At 41.3% G+C, this 22,730-nt stretch overlaps 1 protein-coding gene across 1 annotated transcript in view; it reads left to right on the top strand.

Moving 5' to 3' along the window:
* Nucleotides 1-14,699: 14,699 nt before the first annotated feature.
* PTPRR (protein tyrosine phosphatase receptor type R) overlaps nt 14,700-22,730 on the top strand; it is a 144,348-nt gene continuing 136,317 nt past the window's right edge. Inside the window, exon 1 of the mRNA XM_083815138.1 lies at nt 14,700-14,845. Within this exon, the coding sequence (XP_083671264.1) occupies nt 14,785-14,845 (61 nt within the window). The 5' untranslated portion in view covers nt 14,700-14,784. The remainder of the gene's footprint in view (nt 14,846-22,730) is intronic.

Below are 22,730 nucleotides of genomic sequence, written 5' to 3'. Positions count from 1 at the left end.
ACCAAAGCATAATGATAATCCAAGAACAGATGGAAAGCTGTGGCAGAAAATGTAATTGCAATATTCACACTATTTATATATTTTATGTTGAATTAATGAGAATGGAAAAAAAAAAAGAAAGAAACATTTTTTCTGCTCACTATTGAGGGTTCAGGGCATCTGCACCCATTAAATTTGTAATGTTTTTACAAAAAAGAACCAACTTCAACAAATGGGAAGGAAGATACCTAATGCACCTGATCAGGCGCTGTCTGGAGAAGCGGAAGAATTTGGATCAAATCCCTGATGTGGCTGCAAACCAGGAGGATTTGGAACTACAACTCACACATCCCGTCTGGTGTTCCAAGACTGTTCTTTTTTTTCCGTCTTGCTTTCTTTGTATTCTGTTTTTCCTCTCCAGTCCATTGAACCACGGTGAATCTTGACACAAATTTGCATTTCTATCAATTTCCTGTGCCTTCTACATCCTGTAAAAATCCCACAAATATGAGAAATTATCAAGTTCTTTAAGAACAAATGAAGGAAGGATGACAAAGTAGGAAACTTATTAAGTTCAAGAGATTGTCCATTTCCCTGCAATGTGAAACAAAGTCAGGCAAAATATATTGTCTCCCATTCTTCCCCATCCATAGATTTATTGAGTGTCTTCCATTTTATTAGGTATATTTTTATAAAGATACAGTGATATCTGAGCAAGGAAGGCAGAAATAGCTTGCCTAGGAAAACAAACAATCAATCAATCAAACAAACAAACAAAAAAACACTATAGCATTTATTTGATTTTTAGCCTTCTTAAATGCAGGTGAGGATAAATAACTGCATCACAAACCACAGAGTTTTGTAAGTCTCTGGCAAATTTTTTCTGGCCTTCAAAATCTCTGGATTTAACATTTATTTCTCAGCATGTAGTATGACCAAGGAGACACACATTCCCAGACAGAATATCTTAAAGTAGCATAGACTCCAAGGCATGGATAAGAGAAGTAGAGATTTGCTTGCTTGTAACCTATGAATTAATGTTATGGTGAATATATGTTCCTAGAAAATAAACATTCTGCAGAAAAAGACAAGAGGTGGTTGGCCAAGGCAACCATCAGTCCAAATGTGACAACAAATTCATTAAATATTTAAAGACAGTCTTATTAACTTCACCCTAAGAAAGTTCAATGAGATCTTTGAATTTCTTTAAGAAATTCCACATGACAGGAATTTCAATCCACATAAGACTTTTGATGCTATGGGCTAGTTAAAAGGCTTTGATTTTTGTCTTTCTCCTAGTTGCTTCTAGCAAAATCAATCTCCCACGGCACTTGGCACTTTGTAATGCAAAATCCATGAAATGTTCTGATATGGTGTCAAGAATGATGTGAAGTTTCTGAACAAAATGAGAGCAGATGATGAGCTGAGATAAGTAGTAATGACTCCTGAGTTTGGCTGATACACACACGTGGCAGTCAAATGTTGGTTTGAAGTTTTTGCCTTTAATTTGCTTTTTGTTGTTGTTGTTTACTTCAGTCATCTAACAGGGAAGCAGATTTATCCTTTAAATTAAATTAGACAAGCTGTTAATGAAGACTAATTGTTTTGCCTAACTTAAAATATGTAGAGAGAGCTCCCTTGATCTGTGCAATCTGTACGTGCTTTAGCATCAGGGTTGAATAAAGATTTCTCCAAATCATTCTCCATCCTCATAATCTGTAACCAAACTGAGAGCCAAGATGCCCCTCAGAAAGTTGTAGCAACCCAGGAATATGCATCACTGCTCTTTTACTCTGCTCTGCTCTATATCTCAGCTGTTCTTTCATGTTTTACCCACGAGGGAACGTGGCTGTCCTCTCCACCCAGTGCCAGCACTGGCAGCACAAGCAAAGTTCAGTCAGGGTGGCCCGGGTCTTGCCTTCCATCGCCCTGGTGGTGCATTCCCATGTTCCCTACAAACTTTTAGTCTTCTCAGGGAGCTTATCCAAAATAGAAAACTAATGTTTGTTTTTGGCTTATTTTTTTCCTCCCCTCTGGGTTAATTTTTGGCCGAACCAGCTCACTGCCTACCAGACGTGAGGGAGAAAGAGCAGGAATGTACAGCTGGAGGTGGAGGTGGGACTTGCCACACCACTGACTTAGATCAGCTTAAAATGCTGCTGAACTGCACACTTGAGGGTGATTCACAGCCTAGTTTCTCTATATAAAAGTAAAGGAGTCACCAGAGAGCAGTAGATTCTGCACAAGGCGAGTCAGAGCACCTAAGCTGCTGACTGCCTCAAGTCAGCAGGGTGACCTCCCATGTAGAAACATGCTGTTATGCACTAATGATGCTCTGGACACACTTGGGTGATGTGGGTTGGATTTTTTCCCCAATGTTTATTGATTTAGCAAATATGAGGAAAACAGTGCCAAATCTGGCAGTTATTAGTGAGTCCATGCTGTAGCCTGCTTGTGAACACTGGGAGTTCCAAAACATTCTCAAAAGAGCCTTTTTTTTTTAATTTTTTTAATTTTTTTTTTTTAACAGCCTGGTTTAATTCAGTTATCCTCTTTACAGTTGATTACCTCACTAGAAACATCTTTGCCTCTTCTTCCAGTCTGTCTTCTTACTAGTAGCATCCTTTCTATATTGCAATGCACGGATACAACCTGAGTCCAGTGTCTCTGGGAGTGCTCACACTTGTCAATTTTAATCATGTAATTTTATGTGATCAGGTAAGAAAAGTCATCTCTTCCTGAGCAGCTGATATACTCACTGGAAAAAAGAGCAGCTCTTCCAGCAGCACGTCACTTGCGCTTCCAATCTGAGTCACTGAGGAAGACTCAGTTGGTTCCCAGTGATCATATAGTGACACTAAGGAAAATATTAATTTAGACATACAAAGTTAAATGCATAAAACTTGCACTTGGGTAAAAGCAGCATCAAAATATTTTCCATTTTCTTTATCTGCAGGGCGAAAAACTGTTGTATACATACACAGCCAGGCAGCATAAAGCAATGCAATGTTCATTTTGAGATCCCCCCGTCTCTAAAGCATGTATCTTAGACAGTATAGACAGGTAAAAGATTGAAAAATGACCACATTCCTCTCTGGCCACCAGCCAGACGTGCTATTTAGTCTGAGTGAACTTATTCTTGGTTTACACTGAGGTAAATGAGAGGAAAATCAGACGATGCAAGCGGAGTAGGCATTTGGAGAAATGTTTTGCTGAACTACGAAAATTCTGTAGTTGATCTCAGTTTCTGAACATACGAGTTGCTGCACGCTTTTGTAAAAGATGCACTATATTCACAGCCACAAAACAGTGCTCATACATTTATTTCTGGAGAACAGTGACATCTAGTGAGCATCCTGACCCTTACTGAGCATTGCCTGGGGTCCTCCTTGAGGCTGAGCCTGCTACTTGGGTGCAGTTTGGTTTTCTGCTATTTGTACTTTGCACTTCCTTGAATCTCAGCTGCGTGCGCTGCTAATCTCTGACACGGTCTAATGAGTATTAATGGCAGCTACGTACGGTAAGGAATGGTAAGGGAGTGGGGTAACTCTGAAGGGAGGACTTAAGCATGGTGAGTAACATGTAGGGAAGTGCCCTGCACAGACTTGCTCCAGGACCTGTGCAATGGGTAACAGAGGAGCTCAACCCTGGACTATGAATGTGTGGACATATCTTTGTAAGAGAAAAGATGTTACGGCTTTAAAACTAAATGTTTCTAGAACTGAAAATACTATTCAATTTATATTGGAGCTCTGTGACCAAATGGCAACTGGGACTATCCTCCAAGGACCTTTGGCCAGGAGGTGGGAGAGTCAAAAACAACTGGAAATGTTTCTGTGAGGGAACAATTCTCAAAGACCATATCCTATAATTAACTTAGGGATTACAAATGATTCTGAGGTACACAGACAGCAAGGTGGAAGTCTTCAGCACCCCATCAGCATCCACAGCTGGACATCTCATTAGCACTTGGTCTTTAAAAACCAGAGAGGTGATCTTTCAGCTGGGTCATAAGTGGCCATTATATATAATCCCATCTGCCCAGGCTGCAATCATGTGTTTTATTATATAAAATACATACAGTTTACTGATATTCTGAGAGGTACTGGACCGAATTCGGTAGTGTTTTTTAAAGAAACTTAAGTCTAAGGAAACAGTTTTTCTACACCCACACCAGTTAAAAAGATTATATAGATTATCATGATTACCAGCTTTATCTGCCAGAATTTGAAGAAACTCAGCAATAATGATGAGAAAGCCTGAACTGCTGGAAAAATAAATGTAATTAAATCTTTATATTATGCACTATGTAACTCCTAAAACTGGACGATGAGAAGTTTATTGCACATAAGTGCCTTAGCATAAGCTACTTGAATGGATGAAATCCCCACTGTATGTGAATTTTTGATTGTTTCTTGTGCTGTGGCAATTACATTTTTTTTTCTTTCCTCTTTTTTCTTTTCCTCACTGCAAATGCTGAAAGTGTGCACACATTTGAGGAAAACTTGAGCAAATATCTCAAATGTCAGTACTGGAATCTGAAGACCACCCCACTGTATCAAGCCTCTTTGTGTTTTATCTCAGGGAAAAGTGTGGTGTGTGGTCGTCTCATGGAAGCTGCATCTTAATGGGTAAGGACAACAGGACCAAAGTAAAGTTTTCTGACAAACTTAATCTTGATGTTTCCCAGCTTTTGTGCATTTGACTTTGCTACTGTATCATTTCTGCAACTCCATGACAGTCAAACATGTCTTTAGAATCTTTTCTAATTTTTATAAGGCAGATACAATGAATTTTGTAGAAGATAGTTGTTGAGCCCGGGAATGAGCTTGACTTCTTCGAAGAGCACTGCTGTCTGTCCTTACCGTGCTGACACCAAAGCAGGCACTGTCCCTCAAGTAGTCTGACTCCTCTTGGCATTTCTGCAGAGATCTACTGAAGAGTTGGCTATAATGAGGGAAAGAGCTGCAATGCTTGAGAGGACACATGGCACAAGAGCCAGGCTCCGTGACAGCGAGGTTGTGGGGACCAGCCACAGCCACGTGATAGAAAGGGCTTGTAGGATGGAGGAAGAAAAACTGATTTTCCCCTTTACACCACAGCAATCTGACAAATGCAGTGTAGGAGTGAGATCAGGTGTGGGAAAAAGGTGAGGTCTTTGAAAACCTGAGTGCTTTAAGAATAAAGCTACAATAGTTAAGAAATGTTGTCAATAAGTGTGTGTTTTGCTGTTTCCTTCCTTGCTCCTACTAGCTCCTTGGACACCATATTTTAGCTGAAGCAATGGACTGAACATTTTTAATGTTAATGTTAAATATCCAAGAGAGGGTTACAAAGTCAGATGAGAGGTCTGGCCTGGAATTGTATTGAAAACAGACAGAGCTAGAACAGCGAGGCTGTATTTCACCATTCTCAGCTGGTTTAAAAGTATGTTAAGACTTAGCAATGGGCTATAAACAATGAGGTATTTGACTTGGCTGTGTAAGCATAAACATAATGTTTCAATTGAAACCTTCCATATCGGATTATTTTTCTCTTCAGTTTGCATTTTATAAATAACTAGGAATAGCACAGATTCCCAGGAGTCATCAACAAGCTGAAGTCTTTACGCTGACAATGTCCTCCGTGACCTGAGCCACTTCGAGCATTATAGGCTATTTTCCCTCTCAGGGTATCAGCTGCTGGAGAATGAGTGATGCACTTTGCCTGTGGCTTAATAGCTGTATTCTGGTAGCAAAGTGCAGGGAAAAACAACAATATTGATTCAAAAATGGTTGTAAGTAAAATTTTAATGTTAAATCATTGCTATCTTGTCAGAGTTTTTCTCAATTTGAAAAGGTATCTGTGATTATTTTTATACCAGTGATGGCTGGAGAGTGCAGAAAGTTGTATTTATTTATGGGTTAAGTTTGGGAGGATTTATTTTCCACTAGGAAATGCTCTGGATAAATATACAAATTCTGCATGATTTCTTAGTTAAGGATCAGTTTCAAGTGTTAGAAGGTAAAATACATTAGCCACGAAGCACTAAACATTTTTAATGCATTTTATGCATTTTTATGCAAATATTTTTAATGCATTTTTTAAAACATTTTTTTACCCAAATTTACATTTCTTCAACTTTTCACACTACTTCCCTTTATGCTATAAGGTTGATAGTGTATAAAAATCTCTGTGCCTTCTGTACAGTATTTTGTCATGAATCTTTAATTATGTTTTGGAAGTGCTTTACATACCAATAAAGTGTAAAAGCAACTGTACAGTGAGAAAACGGGAGTTAAACCACAAATGCATGTCACTGGAAAGAGCAATGTCTGTCTCAGAAGGCTCCTGTTAGGTAATGGCACAATTGTTTTTTCAAGAAAATAAACCTTCCATCACAGCTGAGCGTCAGAAAGACTCTAGACTTTAAAGAAGATTATTTTCTTCAGAAACAAAAGAAAAAGTAGTGTTATATTAGGAGAAAAGGTGGACAGAGATCTGGTTTAGTGCCACAGGATGGAAATATGTCAAGAGTGTACAAGGGGGTGGAGGCACATAGTGAGTCTGGAGACAGTAAGAAGCCAACACTTCTGGCCTGATAAATATACATGTTCCTCCTTTTCTGAAGTTATTAAAATATGAAATTATAAAACAAGTAGCAGAGTAGCAGAAGAAAGGTTTTGTTTCTGCTCTCAAGTTTACTTTAATTTTCATAATTTGTCCATTGGCTTCTACAAATAAATAATAACTAGATACATTAAAAAAAACTGGCAAAGCAAAGAAGCTGCAACACACCACTTGGGAATAGTGATTTTCTTCTCATTAATGTTTCTGTAATATGATGACAAGACCACATAGCCAAAGACAAAGTGTTAAAGCATTGCCAAGACTTTTGATTGATACATCTATTTTGACGATTCTACCAGGATATTGATTTACTATTTGAATTAAAATACTATGGGGAAAAGAGAACAGTAGAAAGACTTATTTTATCAGACTACTGATACACATTTATACGATTACTTTTGACAGCTCCCCAAATGACTTATTTTTACAAAACCACTTTCCAGATATTATAAGTTTTAACATTTCTCTCCATTGATAATCTATAATTCTACAAGTTAGGTTATCTGCAATACTTTACATAGGTCTGATCAGTCATCAGATGGAACTGCGGATAGCTTACTAGACTACCTTTGTTACCTATGATAAATTAAGACTTGCTGCTACTTGGAAGAAGTAAATATTCTGGACTCCATACGGTTGGACCACACTCTGTGATGTAGCCTTTGTTAAGGCCTTTCCACAAAAAAAAGGATAAATAAATAGAATAGGAAGAATGAAAATTGAATAACCATTGCTTTTTTTGTGCTGTTTTTAATTTTTTTTTCTTTTCATTTTTTATCAGTTAAAGAATCATGGTTAATAAGCACAGTTATTTTCCTTGTTTTTAATCGCTGTGTCCCCTAGGAGTTGGTGAGGGAGCCCATGTAACTAGAAAAGCCGGACTGGACTCCCTAAACTGACATTAAGAGAAGCAATTACTAAATGTTGGCCTCTCATTTTTTATTTCTCCAGACTATAAATTTCAGAGATGATATTTGTTTATTTTTTTTTTGTTTGGATAAAATTACTCGCTGCTCAGCAAGTTTAAATGTTTTTTTTCAGCCCACAAAGAATCTGGCATTCCTATCCAAATTATGATATGTACTTTACTGACCACAGACCCTCATGCTTCTATTGCCGTCTCCTCCTGTTTTCCTGACCACTTTATGTCTCTCTTCTTGTGTCTTCCCCCATCCACTCCTGTAGTTCAGTTTTTCCTTTTGTAAACAGACTACATCAGCATATCACCTTGCTAACACTTCCCTCTCCGCTCGTATCTCTTTTGATATTTCCACTGGGGCTTCTCCCTTCCACTGCTAGCAGCAGGTCTAGAAAGAAGTTCTCTGCTTTCCATTCTGCTGCTTGGTACTCGTTGCTGCTAAGAGCAGTAATTACAGGAAATCTTGCTTACCTTTGCAGTGACACACATGCTCTTGCTGGATGCCTACTAGCACTGAAGTATATTCTGGGCAGATGAGCTTCTGAGAGAAATCTCCAGATGAAACCTCCAGCTGAAAGCAAACAGCAGTCACCTCCTCCAGAAACCCTCAATATAGTTCTTACAACTTTGATGAATTTGGGACAACTTTTTGCGATAACAACAATGTGTATCTTGACATCAGAATGGCTCTTAGAGCCTATCAAAATTTTGGTGATATTAGAGATTATAATGCCTTTCTAATGGTTTAATCTTGGCATTAACAGGTAGAGTGAAATGTGTTGCAGTAAGATTAAGTAAACTCTCTTTAAAAATAAATAAATAAATAAATAAACCCACAGGCTCTAGAAGCAACTGAAATGGGAAATAACTGTGGCTACAGGATGCAAGGAAACCTTAATTAGAGAATTTAAAATAGCTGATGTTTTAAAATTTGTATTTAAATGTTCTCCAGCTCCCTCCTAAAGAATAAATTGTGTTTTAATTGTGAATCACAATAACACTTTAAACTCCCAACAATAAAGGGTATAGTCTGGGCTTTCTATAAAATTATTATATACCTGTTATAATTCATAACAATACTGCCAAGCCTGTAGACTAGAACTTGGCTAATGTTTATCTGTAAATAATTTATTTTTAAAATGTGCACACTGGACTTTTTATGTTTTTGGTGATTCCTTTATCACCCTCTTTACAAGTAAATTTCACTTTAAATAGTATTTAAACTTTAAATTTTATGTATTTTTAATATATGTATTATATACAGTATTTAAATGGGATACAAATTTGTTATAGGCTGCTGCTTTCCAGTTTATATTTGTAAAAGAAGCAAACAAAACACCCAAGAAGTAATATTTCTAACAATAAGTCTAATAAAACATGTGACTTCTTTAATGATTTAGGACTGTGCAGCAAGTTATTCAAATTCACAGTGCATAGATCCAAATTGTTCAACTTATAATTTGTGTTTGTGAGATTGGTCTTCCTTCCAGAATTGAATTAAGCAACATCTCCAGTGTCTGCTAGATTTTGTTTATTCTTTTCCCCATCTTCCACCCCAGATAAAAACTGAGAGAAAATTTGGAGCAAATATTATGTGCACAATGCTGTGCTCTTATGCTAGGTAAAGGAAGGCTGAAGAAATATGCCTTAGACTTGGAATGAAAGTAAATGAGCTTCTGCCATCGTTCTTAATACCTATGGAATTTGTTTTCATGGTCTTGGCCACTCACTGATAAACACTTGTTTAGGACACCCATGAACTTCAGAGGTATTGTCTGTGTGTGCAAGCAGAAGTGAGTAGAAATGTCTAGAGTGCGGGTTGTGAGCAATTGTGAGCATCAGTGGGTGGGTGGTGAGCAGTTGCGTTGTGAATCACCTGCTTTGTTTATTCTTTTTGTTGTTATTCCCCCCTTTCTTATTAAATTATCTCTATTGCAGCCCACGAGTTCTTTCACTTTTCAATCTGCTCCCCCACCTGACTTGTGGCGGGGGAGTGAGCAAACTGCTCTGTGGTGTTTTAGCTGCTACACCACGACATCACCGCAGAGGTACGTTGTTCACTCATGTTCATCTTGGTCTCCACTAGAACCTCCTAGCCCATTTCTGTAAAGCTGCCTCCTACCCCACTAGCCCATGGCTTGTGCTAACTAATTGCATGGCGTTATTCCATCTGAGGTGCAGGACTTCACATTTTCCTTTTTTGAACTTCACAAGGTTTCTGTCAGCTCATTAGCTGACATTAGCTGACATTAGCTGTAGTATACACACATATTTGTGGTCAATATGAGTATTTTTTGAGAAAGGTGTACCATATTAAGTTATCTTGACATAAAATAGTTGACTCTACATAGTAGTATAGCTCAGGACAGATATTCCTAGCCTTGACTGAAGGTCTATGAGAATAATCCAAAACTTCTTTCTTATCTTTTGCTGTCTGTGTTGCTGTCTGTTTTTAAGAATCTTGATGCTGTTGGTAGAACTTCGGAGGAAGGTATTTTTACCACCCTCTGGTATGAATAGCATAAAAGAGAGAAGCGCTTGATATCAGAGGAAACACTGAAACCTGGGCTGTATGAAATCAGAGATGCAATTTGCTGTTTCAAATATTTACTATGAGTGGATCTGGACAGAGAGCCAAAAACACATGTTAACATGGAATTATTGATTATGTCCTTGTGGAGGGTTGAACATCTCCTTGTGAGGATTATCAGAAATCCAAAGGCACAGATATCTCCAATGAGAAACCCAGAGAAATGCCCAAGGTGAGCAATTTTGTAAGAATGTGTAAAGTTTATCTGGGCAAATATTGTTACCTATATGGAAGATAATTATCTTTATCTGCCATTAGAGTCAGTGGAGAAAAATCAGCATTGTGGGTCACGATTCATCCGAAGGCAGATATTTAAAAGCAGTTGGATGAAATATACTCTAGGACTTCTTCCTTGTTTCTCTTTATGATAAATAGAGCTTGTCATGACTAGCTCAGAGGAAGATACCTACCTTGAAGATCTCTCAAATTAGGTGAAGTGAATCCCACACCTATATTTGGAATATTTTGACCTCTGCGTTCATGTCCCACTTTCAGGCAAAACAATGGAATGGCTAATGCAGCACAGCACAGAGCAAAGCTGACGTTTCTGGTCCATTTGCACAATTAGGCTTCAGATGGAAACAGTGCTAAAAGACCTTGCCACAAGCAAGACAAATAGCCATCCTTATTCTTTCAAAACCACTTAAAAGTATTTTACCACTAAATACAAGATGCTGAGACAAGCAATCAGAAACCTGGTAGGAATAAGCAGCTCTCCATCACATTCATTCCTCTCCTCCTTCATGTGGAAAATAAGGAGGAAACCACAACCAGCATCTGAACTACCAACTTGTTTTTCTCTCCCTATCTGCAACATGTAAACTCCTGAAGATACTGTAGAAAGACATAGCTTTTGGGCACTGACTTGGAAAGCAAGTTACCCAGAGCTATATAACTTCACATCAAAAGAAAATAATGAGAATTCACTAGCAATCTAAATGCATGAATGAAACATGCTGCCAGAAGGAAAGTAATCAGCATGGCTAAATGCATTTGCAAGTACTCGTGCCTTGCCCACACTGCCAGCTGGGGCTGCCCCAGCCCCTTGCAGGCCTCATTCAACACTTCAGCTGCTCACACTGGGGATTAACAGTTGCGTGCCTTGTAGCTTTAACAGGCAGCTTTTGCTCACATACCCCCCAATTCATTTCATTCTTTCTAGACTGCCCCACCAAGCAGGAGTGACTTTTTTTTTTCCAGTTAAGCTATAAGTAATTTCACCAGGAAAAATAAATAAATTAAAATGGTGTAAAATTTATAATATGGTCTTGCCAAAATCTGGGTAGAGGTTTTGAAGTTTTATATCTATTCACATAGCCACAAATGAGTTGGCTCAGACAGTAAAATACCCTTGTATCCTCTCTCTCTGTCAAATTTTCTTGTCTATATGAGAGATTCTGGCAAAAATACTCTGGAAAGTCTCAGACTACTTCAGAAGTGCTGCAGACCTATAATGACAATACTCATTAAGGAACATGATGCATTTACATTGGTACAATGATGATGTTGCCCGCAGGCAATCTCTCAGGTCACAAGCTAGTCCCTGACACTCTTCCTGCAGAGTTACCTTTCAGCACTGTGTTAAAGCAACCCCTCTGCCCACCCTAACAATATCATTTTGTGCTAGGCCTAATCTTACATGTCATGAGCTTTCCTCCACTGAGATCGCAGCATACACATGTGCACACAGCAAAAAGTAGTTGTTTTTCTGATTTGCATTCATCTCTCCAAAGAATCCTTTGATCTATGCAGATAACCTCCTCTTCACCCCTCCTCCTCCTCCAACCTGCTTTCATTTATTACTACACAGTGCTTTAATATTCTGCTGAATCTTGTCAAGTGACAACAGACATAAGCATCTGTATTATTTATCTCAGACAAAAATGTTATTCCTTCTTCTTCAGACACATTTCCTGCTTGCTAATCCATGTATCACTGCCCTCTTAAACTAAAGACTATTTTAGAATTTGGCTTTCATTGTTTTAGCTTCCTCTTAAAGCCATTTGTCAATGGAAGTCTAGGTGCAAAATGGATCCCAAACAAGGAAGATCCCAACCATTGTGACAGGTGAGAAAAGCAGAGCTCTAACACTTCAACCAGTCTCTCTTAATTGTTACCAACATGAAATACGACTTCTCAGCAGCATACTCTGTCACATCAGAAGAGAATAACATATAGAAAAAATAAAAATAAAAAATAATTAGCAATATCCCATGTCATTTACCTCTCTGATAAATATTGGTAAAGCTAGCATTCAGCTGAACACTTAATTCGGCTCTAGACTTAATATCCTCTCTCAACATACATACATTAATTATCTCCGCTCTGCTAATATCATGTTCTATATTTGGAAGAGAAAATAATAATCCCTGAAGCTAGAGAATTCAAGCTAATGCAACATGTGTTAGCTCAACTTTCTGTGTAACAGCTTCCCACTCCACGGTCATGTTTCCATTTTGCATTGATGAGACTGCCTTTTAAAAATGATGCCTTGATATAAAATTCAGCAAATGAGTCTTATCTTCCCATTGAACTCAGCTTAAGTACGAGTTGGAAGCTTAAGTGTTTTCTTGGATGTCGGCTCAAAACCATATCTAAAGGCATTTCCCCAGTGGAAAACAATTTTCTTAACAGAGTGGTGGTGAGTCATCTGATCTTCGTGTCTTTGGGCTCTACAAGTGAGGTGAGCAGATAGCGCTGCAGTGCTCAATCATATAAAACCACAGCTGCCTCATCTGCAACCACACGGGGATGAATCAATACCATTAGCTTCAGTGCAGTTATCCTGTTGACATATTTGACCCTAAATCATTGCCTAGAACACACAAGGGTGATGACTTGTGGAGAATAACAAAACAGCAGACGACTGTAAGTAAATTTTTCTTGTGCCTTTCCCTAGGAGCTGGCTAAATGTAACTTGCACTGCATAATTTACTCAGGGGAATAAGTATAACTGCCTACTTATTCCTCCCATATTCTTCTCCGGGCACACGGGAACTGTTGTTGTGGGGTGCGCTGCATAGATGGACTACTATCTTTCACTTTTTTTAGCTTTCATTTCTACTACTCAGAACTAGTAGGATTAAACTGGAAGAGAATGCGCTACAACTAGTCCATACCCACAGCAAAGTACCATCTCAGTATAAGAAGCAGCAGAGACCTTGTGACTTAGAAGGGCATCTGCAGCACAATACCTACAAAAGTTAAAAAGGCAAGCTCAAAAGCCACTTTGCGTTCAAAACCCCCATCCTTTTAATTCCCTGTTTCGGGCAGAGCTCAAGATTGAGAGCTGTTTCCCAGCCCAAGCCTTTTTTCACTGAGGGTGCTGTCAATTGAACATCCCAGCAGCCCATAAGCATGTCAACAGCCATGTGGGGTCTAGCAGAGGAAGCTTGCTTGCATATGTACGGTCACGCATGCAATCGCATCTAGAAAACAGGTCCTGTGCAGCCCTTTGCATCATTAGCTGGGGGTCAGCCTCTTCTCACAGCTAATTAGTGGTAGGACAAGAGGGAATGGCCTCAAGTTGCGCCAGGGGAGGTTCAGGTTGGAAATGAGGAGACATTTCTTCTCGGAAGGAGCAGTCAGGCACTGGGATGGGTTGCCCAGGGAAGTGGTGGAGTCACCGTCCCTGGGGGTGTTCAAGGAGAGGATGGACGTGGTGCTTAGGGACATGGTTTAGTGGGTGACATTGGTAGTAGGGCGGTGGTTGGACCAGGTGATCCTGGAGGGCTTTTCCAACCCTAACGATTCTATGATTCTGTGACATGAAGAAAATGCCTGCACAGGTCCATCTGAAGACAACTAAAAGCAGGAAAGCTCTGCTAATCTCCTATTATCTTCTGCTTCACTTCAGAAGCGTTGTTTCCATGCAGGACAGACCATGAGCCACATCCAACCGTATGCTTGTAGATGGGTCACTTGCCGGGTGACACATCCGTCGCTCCTTTTCACGGTTAGCCTCCAGTGACTCTTTTGTTCAATTAAACTCAACTTTAGAAAACGATCACGTTACACAGCTGTTTTGTGTGTGCGCTCTTTATTTGGGTTTGTAATGTACATGGTACCAAATTTCCTGAGCTCCTGCTACGTCGGTGTTGCGTTGGCCTGGCTTGAACCGCTGCCAGCCAGCAGCTCAGCAGACCCCAAGCGAGCGTTACTTTACCTCACATCAGCCATCATTCCCATCACGCGATTTTTGCTAACCGTTTATTTCACAACCCCGCGTGCCTCACAGCAGATCGGAGGGGAGCACAAACCCCCACAGACACCCCACATCTTTTGGGGCGAACCCCCCCCCCACCCCGCCCTCTGGTACCAGGAGACGCAACACCACCGCTCCGCTGCGGCAGCGAGCCCGGGCTGCGGCTCCGGCTGGACCCTGAGGGGGAAGCCGGCGAGCTGGGCTCCCTCCACCCGGCCGCAGGTGCGGCTGTGCCCGGCGGTGCCCCCCCGCTCCCCTCCCGTCCCTTCGCCCCCGTTCCCCTCAGCCCGCTCCCCACAGCCAGGTGCGGGCGCCCCCCGCCCCACCGCCCGCCCGCGCGGCGCTGCGCATGCGCAGCGCGCTCCCAGGCATGCTCACTGACTTGGGGGGGGGGGAGCGGGACGCGGCGTCGCGGCGGTGCCCGCCTCGGCTGTGCTCGGCTGCGCTCGGCGGGGCTCGGCTCCGCTCGGCTCCGCTCGCGCCATGCGGCGGGCGGCCGCGTGCCTCCGCGCGCTGTGCCTCCTGCTGCAGCTCCGCGCCGCAGGTGAGCGGGGGCGCTGGGGCGGGCGGCCGGGAGCACCTGTTGTGGCGGGAGGGCGGGGGGGGGGGGGGGGGAGCGGGTAACGGCTGGCGGCGGGCGGGCGCCGTTCAGCACCACGGACAGCGCCCGCCCCGACCGGCGGCCGAGCCCTTCCGAACCGCTCCGAGCCCCTCCGAGCCCCTCCGAACCTCTTCGACCCCCCCGAGCCCCTCCGAGCCCCCCCCCGAGCCCCTCGGCCCGAGCCCCGCCGTGAGGGGGGCGTTGTCTGGGGGCGCCCCGTGTCGGTTTCGGGGGACCGGGCGCCGTTGCTGCTCCCTTGTCCCGTGGCAGCAGGGCTCTGAGGGGGGGGTTTCAGGCTGGGGGGGGGGGGTCACAAACCCGCCCTGCGTGCACTTCACGAAGTCTAATTAGCCGAGGCAATGAAGCGCACCCCGAAATGCAGCACCGTTCGGTGCCCTGCTTGGTGTTCAGAGGAGCGGCGCCCGGGCGCAGCGCCTCGGCGTCGCCGCGTTGCAGAGCCGCTGGAAGTGGCCGAACTTCGTGCCCCCACCCGACGGGGCGCTAGGAGGATTTGGGGGGTACGGCAGTACCCGGGCACCCCATCCTTCCGTGTGCCGTCGCCTGGGGAAGTGCCTCGCCGTGGTGATCGGCGTCGCACTGCCCCGGTACGCCAGGCTTCGCTTCGTAAACCCCAGGAGCCCTTCGCCTTGGGAAGCTCGCGCTGTTACGCCCGATGTTCGTTCCCGTCTGCGTGGGGTTACGGAGAGGCAGGGCGCGTTTCGTGGTCCGTTTCAATAAAAGCCGTAAGCCGCTGTTAGGTTGTTCCTTTACAGCACGTATTAAAACGATCGCGTGTACGAAATTAGTGGGCAGCCTCTGTTGGGCATAGCTTGTCTTCTAATCTCCGTTTATCCTCTGTTGATAGTGGGCTTTGCGTTCATTTAGATGTGCTTCGTTTTTATACCCTGCTAATGGAAACTGGTGTTATCTCCTGCCAGAAAGCCATCTACTTTCCTTACCAAGTTTAACTTGTTTCCCTAAGTCACTGAGAAAGCCTACAAAGCTTGACCTTTATCATGAAAAGGCCTCGAAAATCATGAGGAAAATAGGAGAAAAATACCCCGCAGAAGTTCATATGGTGCTACTTTGCTCCCCGGGCAATCTTGGAAAAGAAGTGTTTCAGAGAAAGCAACAGAAAGGCTGGACGGGAGCTGAATTCAGCCATTGCGTATTGGGCACGGCTCCCATTGACTGCCAGAACCGGGCTTCCTCTAGGCAGGGCTGAGCGCGGCTGGCTCCTGCTGGAAGTCACTGAAGATGTCATAACGATAAAATAACACAGCAAGCTTAAACTGCTGTGATTTCCCCGTTTCATCTGATGCAAGTAGAAAATTTGGTCTTTCATGGAGTACCGTTACAGACATCTTTTATGTATAGCCTAAACTTATGAATTATTGATGGTGCTTTTGCAGCTTTGGTTCATGTGATATCATAAAATGCATTCCACTTGCCACTAGTGTTGGATCACAAATTATATCCCAAATGTCAGTTTTTTGTACTGTGATGCAAAGTGCTTGGCTTTTCACGTTTCTTTTTGTTCTGAGGATGAATATACACGAGACATGCTTCTGCATAAGGGATGCCAAAGAAACCGTCAGCAGATGTTAAGAAAATCTCCTGTAATGTCAATTGGTGATAGTAGATTTTAGAGAAAACATAGCCCTACATTTACCTGATGTGATACTACTGCAAAAAGAATTCATTTTCTAATATGTTTAAATACTGTTTTTTAATAGAAAGGCAATGCATGTCATATTGCAAATCTAGCATGCTATGGAAAGGCAATTCTATTACACTCGTGTCACAGTAGCCACATATGTATCTGCAAAAAAAAAGGAAATAGCCTTGTCGTGATTGAGAATTTCCATGTCCTTAAAAAGGTATCATTTTACTAAGTTGATTCAGACACCTATTCCAATAGAACATGACAGCTGTGTAAACAGAAAATTAACTTCTGTTGTACTGTTGGTATACTGGTATATCTCTTGCTGAAATCAAAGACACTTGTGTGTGCATTTCTGGAAACAGAATTAGACCCTTATGCTGAGTGCAGCAGGTGAAGTAATCAACGTATGCAGAGCTTGCTGTTAAAGGAAGACCTAAATTTGTAGCTACTGATTACAGGTCAGCATGAATCTTTGACTTCGATTATGCATTGCGTGAGAGAGTGCAAGACAGGTTATACTCCTTTTTAGTTGCTATGATCTAATACGTGTTCTTGCGGTGAAAAATTTATGTCTCCCAGGATGACTAGAGAGCATTGTTTCCTTGTAAAAGAATGGCAGGTGGTAGCAAAACCACAAAGTGATGCATTAGACTAACATGCAATTAGAGCTATTTGCGTCATCGAGATTACTCAACTAATTAACTGTTTCACCTCACTTTCATTTTTAGTAGATTGTATGAAAAGAGTTAAAACATATGATGGATTAAATATCTGGTCATAGGAAATAACCCAGGAAAATCATTTAGACTAGAAAAAACTTAGTTAACAATTAGCATATTAACCCACCCCCTGCCTTTTGTTAAAATCTGAAGAAAGCATTTTGCATGAAATTTGTATGAAGAGGAACAAATTCTGCTACAGGAAAAGCAAAAAGTTAGCAACTGAAGATTTGGTTAGGTCATCTAAGACATGGTTGGTTGAGCAAAGGCCTTATGGTAGCTTCATCAGGGCTTCTAATACCTCACTTTATTCTTCTCTTCATCAGTGAAGAGATGCACTGACATCCTTTAGTCAGTATGGACCAATATTTCCCTACCAGCCTTTTCAGAGAGGAAGCACGTAGGTCCTAGTCTTAGCCTCTTGGTAGATCCATTCTCCAAGCCCGTTGGCTGAATCAGGTGAAATTCAAAGGAGGAAATAGAGGCATTTCATTTTCTTGGGGCAATGCTTTGACCACAAACTAACACTTCTTTGGGCAAAACTCTCCAGGTAGAGAAACATATCTTATAAATATGCTAGGCCACTTCTCATTTAATTGCTACCAAAGCCCGCAGGGTGATGTTACCATGTCCTGCTGAGCAGAAACTAGTCCTGCAGATTTCCTGGTCGAATATGCAGTGTGTTGTATTCTCGTGGTTAGAAATGACTGGAGTAGACTGCAGTTCCTAATCAAGTATCGGGGGTCCTATTTTCTAGAAACCACACAAGTTCTGTCACAAAAATAAGAAAATCTGGGGATTTTCCAGGATATTTCTAGGGTTGAAATGCGATTTGCACAAAATGCATTTGCCATCAGATCCATTTCAGTAGCCTCATACTAGTGTGTGAATAATGCTAGCTTCTAAATACATTTAGAGTGAATGTGAAGGAGCTATTGATTTAAAAAATGCATTGGAATTCTGCTTCATTACACTAACATAATCTAAATGTAGCTGGTACTTATAATTGCCTTCAGTAGAAAACATATTGCCGGGCATGTGTGGGTGTTTTTACTAGAATAGGCATTTGTGCCTTTTATTAGGAGACTCGTGGATAATCAGAGGGTAGTCATCTGTCCCCTTAAAAGTTCAGCTGGGGAAAAATAGCTTTATAATTCAGTGTCTGGCTTCGTATTATTTTTGAAGAAATAGAGAAGATTCTTGTCATGTGTTTACATGTGGAAATTCGTGCTATTCACAATTTTTGAAAGGCATCATCTACAAGGGGGTTATGTTCAGTACAGCCATTAGGAAATTATTGAGGTTTGTGATCTTGGAATCCCTGCACAATTTCATTTGGTGCATTATGAGAAGACCGAAACATCTTAGACAGCAAAGGCTGGTTCCAGCTTCTCCAGAGAGTGAAGCAGGAGCCTTGCTTAAAAGCCACAAATTCATCTCTTGGGGGAGTCTCTCTGTCTAGAAGGCAGCAAACCAGGTACAGCAGGTGGCTGTGGAGGTGGCCCCCCTCTGCAGGCACGTTCTCAGGCCTGGTAGGGGGCTAGGAGAAGGAGTAAGGTTCATTCTGTAAAGCACAGTTGTTGCCCTTCATGATTTTCAGCATGGTTTCGGAATAAGTGCTTGGAGAAGCTTAATAAAATCTGCTCAGAAATCCTTGGTGTGATCTCCTAGAGCAGTATTAGTGAAACAGAAAAGCAAAACAAAACAAAAAACCACAAACACCCACACCTGCTAAAACCTTAAGACTGAAGTTTGCTTCCCTTCATAACAGCTACTGATTTCCATGGAGATACTATATATTTACATCCACGTTATGCAGAGCAGAATTTAGCCACAGCCTTCATTTGGAAAATGACGGTAATCACAAAATTAGCACATTGGTGTGGCACCTTCTCACATTTTCTGGAGAGAAAAAAGTCTGATGAGAAACTATGGTACGTCGGTGCCAGGGCATGAGTATGGCGGAATACTTAAGGGCCTTTGGGACCAGTGGCTCATCCATTAATTCACATGAGTGGACCTACTGAAATCAATGCTCTGTAGTATCCAGTTTCATTATTGACATATTAGGCAACAGGCCCATAAAATGAGATGCAAAGTGCCTTTTTGAAAAAGATAGCACCGATGTGCTTAATTCTAACTCACTGTAGCTGTGGATATTTTTGGCCGGAGCACTTTTTTTTTTTTTTCCCTACTGAAAAGGACTAATTCAGCAAAAAATGAATTTACAGTCGTTTCTATTTTCAGCAGATTGCTTATCACAGAAGGAAAAGAATCCCTTGCAATTCTTTCTCGCACGCTTTCTCTCTCTCACATATGCATGTGTTTTCCCTCACGTGTAGAGAACAGAAAATGAATATACACCTCCAAGATGCCTACATATTTTGTCCTTATTGATCATTTGAACTTTTTGTTTCAGTCAGAAGTTCTGAACATTTTGTTCAAGGGCAAATCAAAATATTTTTCCAAATTTTTCCAATTGTCCTATGTTTGCTCAGCTCTGGTGCAGGTCACTTGCTTTGAATTTTGACATACAAAGGGTGCTATTCCTTTAATACAAAACACTTTTTTAATAAAAAACATACCTTTTGCATATCAGACCTTGCTAGGAAATCACAGAGTCCTTCCCATAAAGAACGGGGATAGAAGCTAAGAAGTGTATGTGTAACAATTTTTACTGCATTATTGCTATTAGTGTGACATTTTATCTGTATAAGCATTCTACCTGCATTGTTATTCTTGTTTTTCTATAACAATTATATCTAGTCCTATGTTGCTTCTTGAATGAGACCTTTAAGAGTTTCATTTTGCTAACAACGAACTCTTGGCTTTAATTACATGTGTGAGGTGTGCTTCCTCTTTGCCCATAAGCAAGACTTTGAACTTAATGGGGCACAGAAACTTCCTTTAGCTGGAGGAGGCTGTGAGAAGCCATGCAGGAGCATGCCTGATGAAAAGTCATTGGGTCTAACAGCCTACTTTGGGTAAGGAATAGCTTCATTTGTATTGCTTTAACAGTTTTATCTTAAGAGAAGGCAGTGGTTTGAAGGAAGGACCTGATCAGGATTTGTATTTTGTTGTTGCACTCCGCACCACAGAAACTGTCCCACAGCCTACAAGTCCCTCTACGACAAGGACTGCTATATGTGGGAAAGGGTTTTCCCAGGTGAATTCTTTTACCAGTTCCCAAACTTCCAATAGGTGCTACCAAGCTAGCAAGTGGATTCATACTTTCTCCTTTTCAGGTTTGCCTGGTTGGCCTCACGGAAGCACTTTTGAAAGTCTGTTCTATTTCTCTGACGGTTAGTGAAGTCATATCACCAAATCACAGAATAGTAATAGTTCTTGGTCTACCTTGCTAAAGTTGAAGAGTAGTTTTTGATGGGCTAATGCTGTGCAGCCTATCCAAATGAGATTTAGGTTTGATTGATGTACTACTTTGCTGATGGTAAGACATACTGTTAACTAGACAGTACAGATGCAAGGCATATTGCCTCCAGACAGCTTTTGTTTTCATTTGTGCTTTCAGCATCATTTAAAACATTTTTATTTCCCATCAGAGATGTTGACTACTCTTGATATGTTAATTTTTTTTTTTCAGTAAGGTGGATGAGGCAGGGATAAAGAAATACATTGTGAGCTTGCAAGGGAGTTTGGTAGGGTTTTTTCCTGTTCTACTTTCCCGAAAAGATGATGAAGACAAAGATGACAACTGGTAGCAATGGTGGAAATACTGAAATTAATACAAGCAATAAAATAGAAAATATGCATTCTACATTACTGTGGAGTTTCTTGTTGCACATTATCATTTGATGAAATGTTGCAGCTGTTAAAAGGTCTAGAAGCAAAGCTCCAAGGACTAGAAATGCAACTAAAGATAATCAGAGATTTTGAGGAAGAAGACTGTTGTGCAGAGGAATCTAAACTAAAGAAGAGGGTTACAGTGGAGGAGCATGGAAGCAAAGAGAAGACAGAAATAGAACAACCAATAGGAGAACATGCAAAATTGAGAAAGAGGTGTTCTTGCTTGTAAGAAGCAAACAAACAAACAAAAACAAGAGAAACAAACAAACAAAGCCAACAACAACTAAGGAAAAGAAGCAGCATGTAACTTCTTACATGGAAGAAGGAACTCCTTGCAGGGAAGAAGTCAAAGTCAACTGGTAGGAAAGACCAGAGGAAGAAGTAGCAATATTCATCAGGAACCTAAGCCAGAGCGCTGACCCATCAGAACAATGTACAGGTAGAAAACTGGAAGACAGAATCAACAAGTCAAACCAGTATAAAAGTTAGTGCCGCATCTGTTACCAAAGAGAATTGGAATGGTTATTACATGAGAGGGAAGGGGAGGCTGTCTTCCAGGAGCAAAGGTAGATACAAACATGCTGCTGAGATAAGTTCTGATGCAAGTCTGGAAGTAGCCACTGATTGTTGTTCATTTTGGAATAAAATACTGAAATCAAATTTTCCATTTTCCTAAAAATAACTATACTTAGCTGAGAAATAGGTGAAGATTCATCCTCTTTTTGATTAGAAGAAATAGCATGAAATCACAATCTGAACATCTAGTCTACTCTCCTCAACGCCAAGGCAGAATAAATGATAACGCTTTGTAAATACACTTGGAGGAATTTTAGGAGAAGGAATAAAATTATTTTAGTAAAGGGCGATATAAGCGCTGGATGAATGATTGCAAATCCGTCATGAATAATGATGCTCTGAAGTAGAGTTCAAACAGGGTAATGTGACTGGAATATAAAAATTCACTTTAGGATCAAGTTTGCTAAGCTTATGGAAGAGACTCCTCTAGGAATTCATTTTTGTTTTTTTTTTTGAGTCTTGTCCTAAGTCTCATTTTCTGAATCCCTGTGTTTCTTGATATAGCGGAAGATTAAAAGACACCTGAATCAGTTTTTGCTATCATACTGTGCTGCTTCAGTTCTTCATAGTTTCTGGTGGTTTCCCCAGGGGCCTCAGAGGAGAACTTGTTTTTTGTGTGTGGGTACAGAACTAGATATGGGAAGGAAAAGAGACTCCCTATCTTCTCCCTCTTAAGGGCTGGAGACCGGCAATATTTGTAGGTATGTGTAGCAGAAGTGCTGGTGTTTCTGCCTTAACCTCTCTGAGTGCCTTGTTGGTGCAAACTGTGCTCAGAGCTGAGGTTTGGATGGCAGGGACAAGAAAGAATGTTTATCGGAGGAAGCTTTAGGTTCCACCATAGGATCAATGGTGGCCAATGTTAGGGTCGCCTGAGGTACAGGTAGCAATCTGGGAGTCAAAGTCTTATCTTGTTTAGGGCCTCATCCACAATCTACTGGGATCAATGAAGTTTTCACACCGGGTACTGTCAGTGCATGGAACCTGCTGAAATTATTGGGGCTGTGTGGACTTCTCAGAAGACTAAGTTCAGCCTGGTAATTTTCTTGGGTCGTGTTTGACCTTC

The sequence above is a fragment of the Anser anser genome, assembly GCF_964211835.1.
Source record: "Anser anser genome assembly, chromosome: 1".
NCBI classification, from domain to species: Eukaryota; Metazoa; Chordata; class Aves; order Anseriformes; family Anatidae; genus Anser; species Anser anser.
The sequence above is the reverse complement of the archived record's forward strand: the minus strand, read 5'-3'. Positions and strand labels throughout refer to the sequence as shown.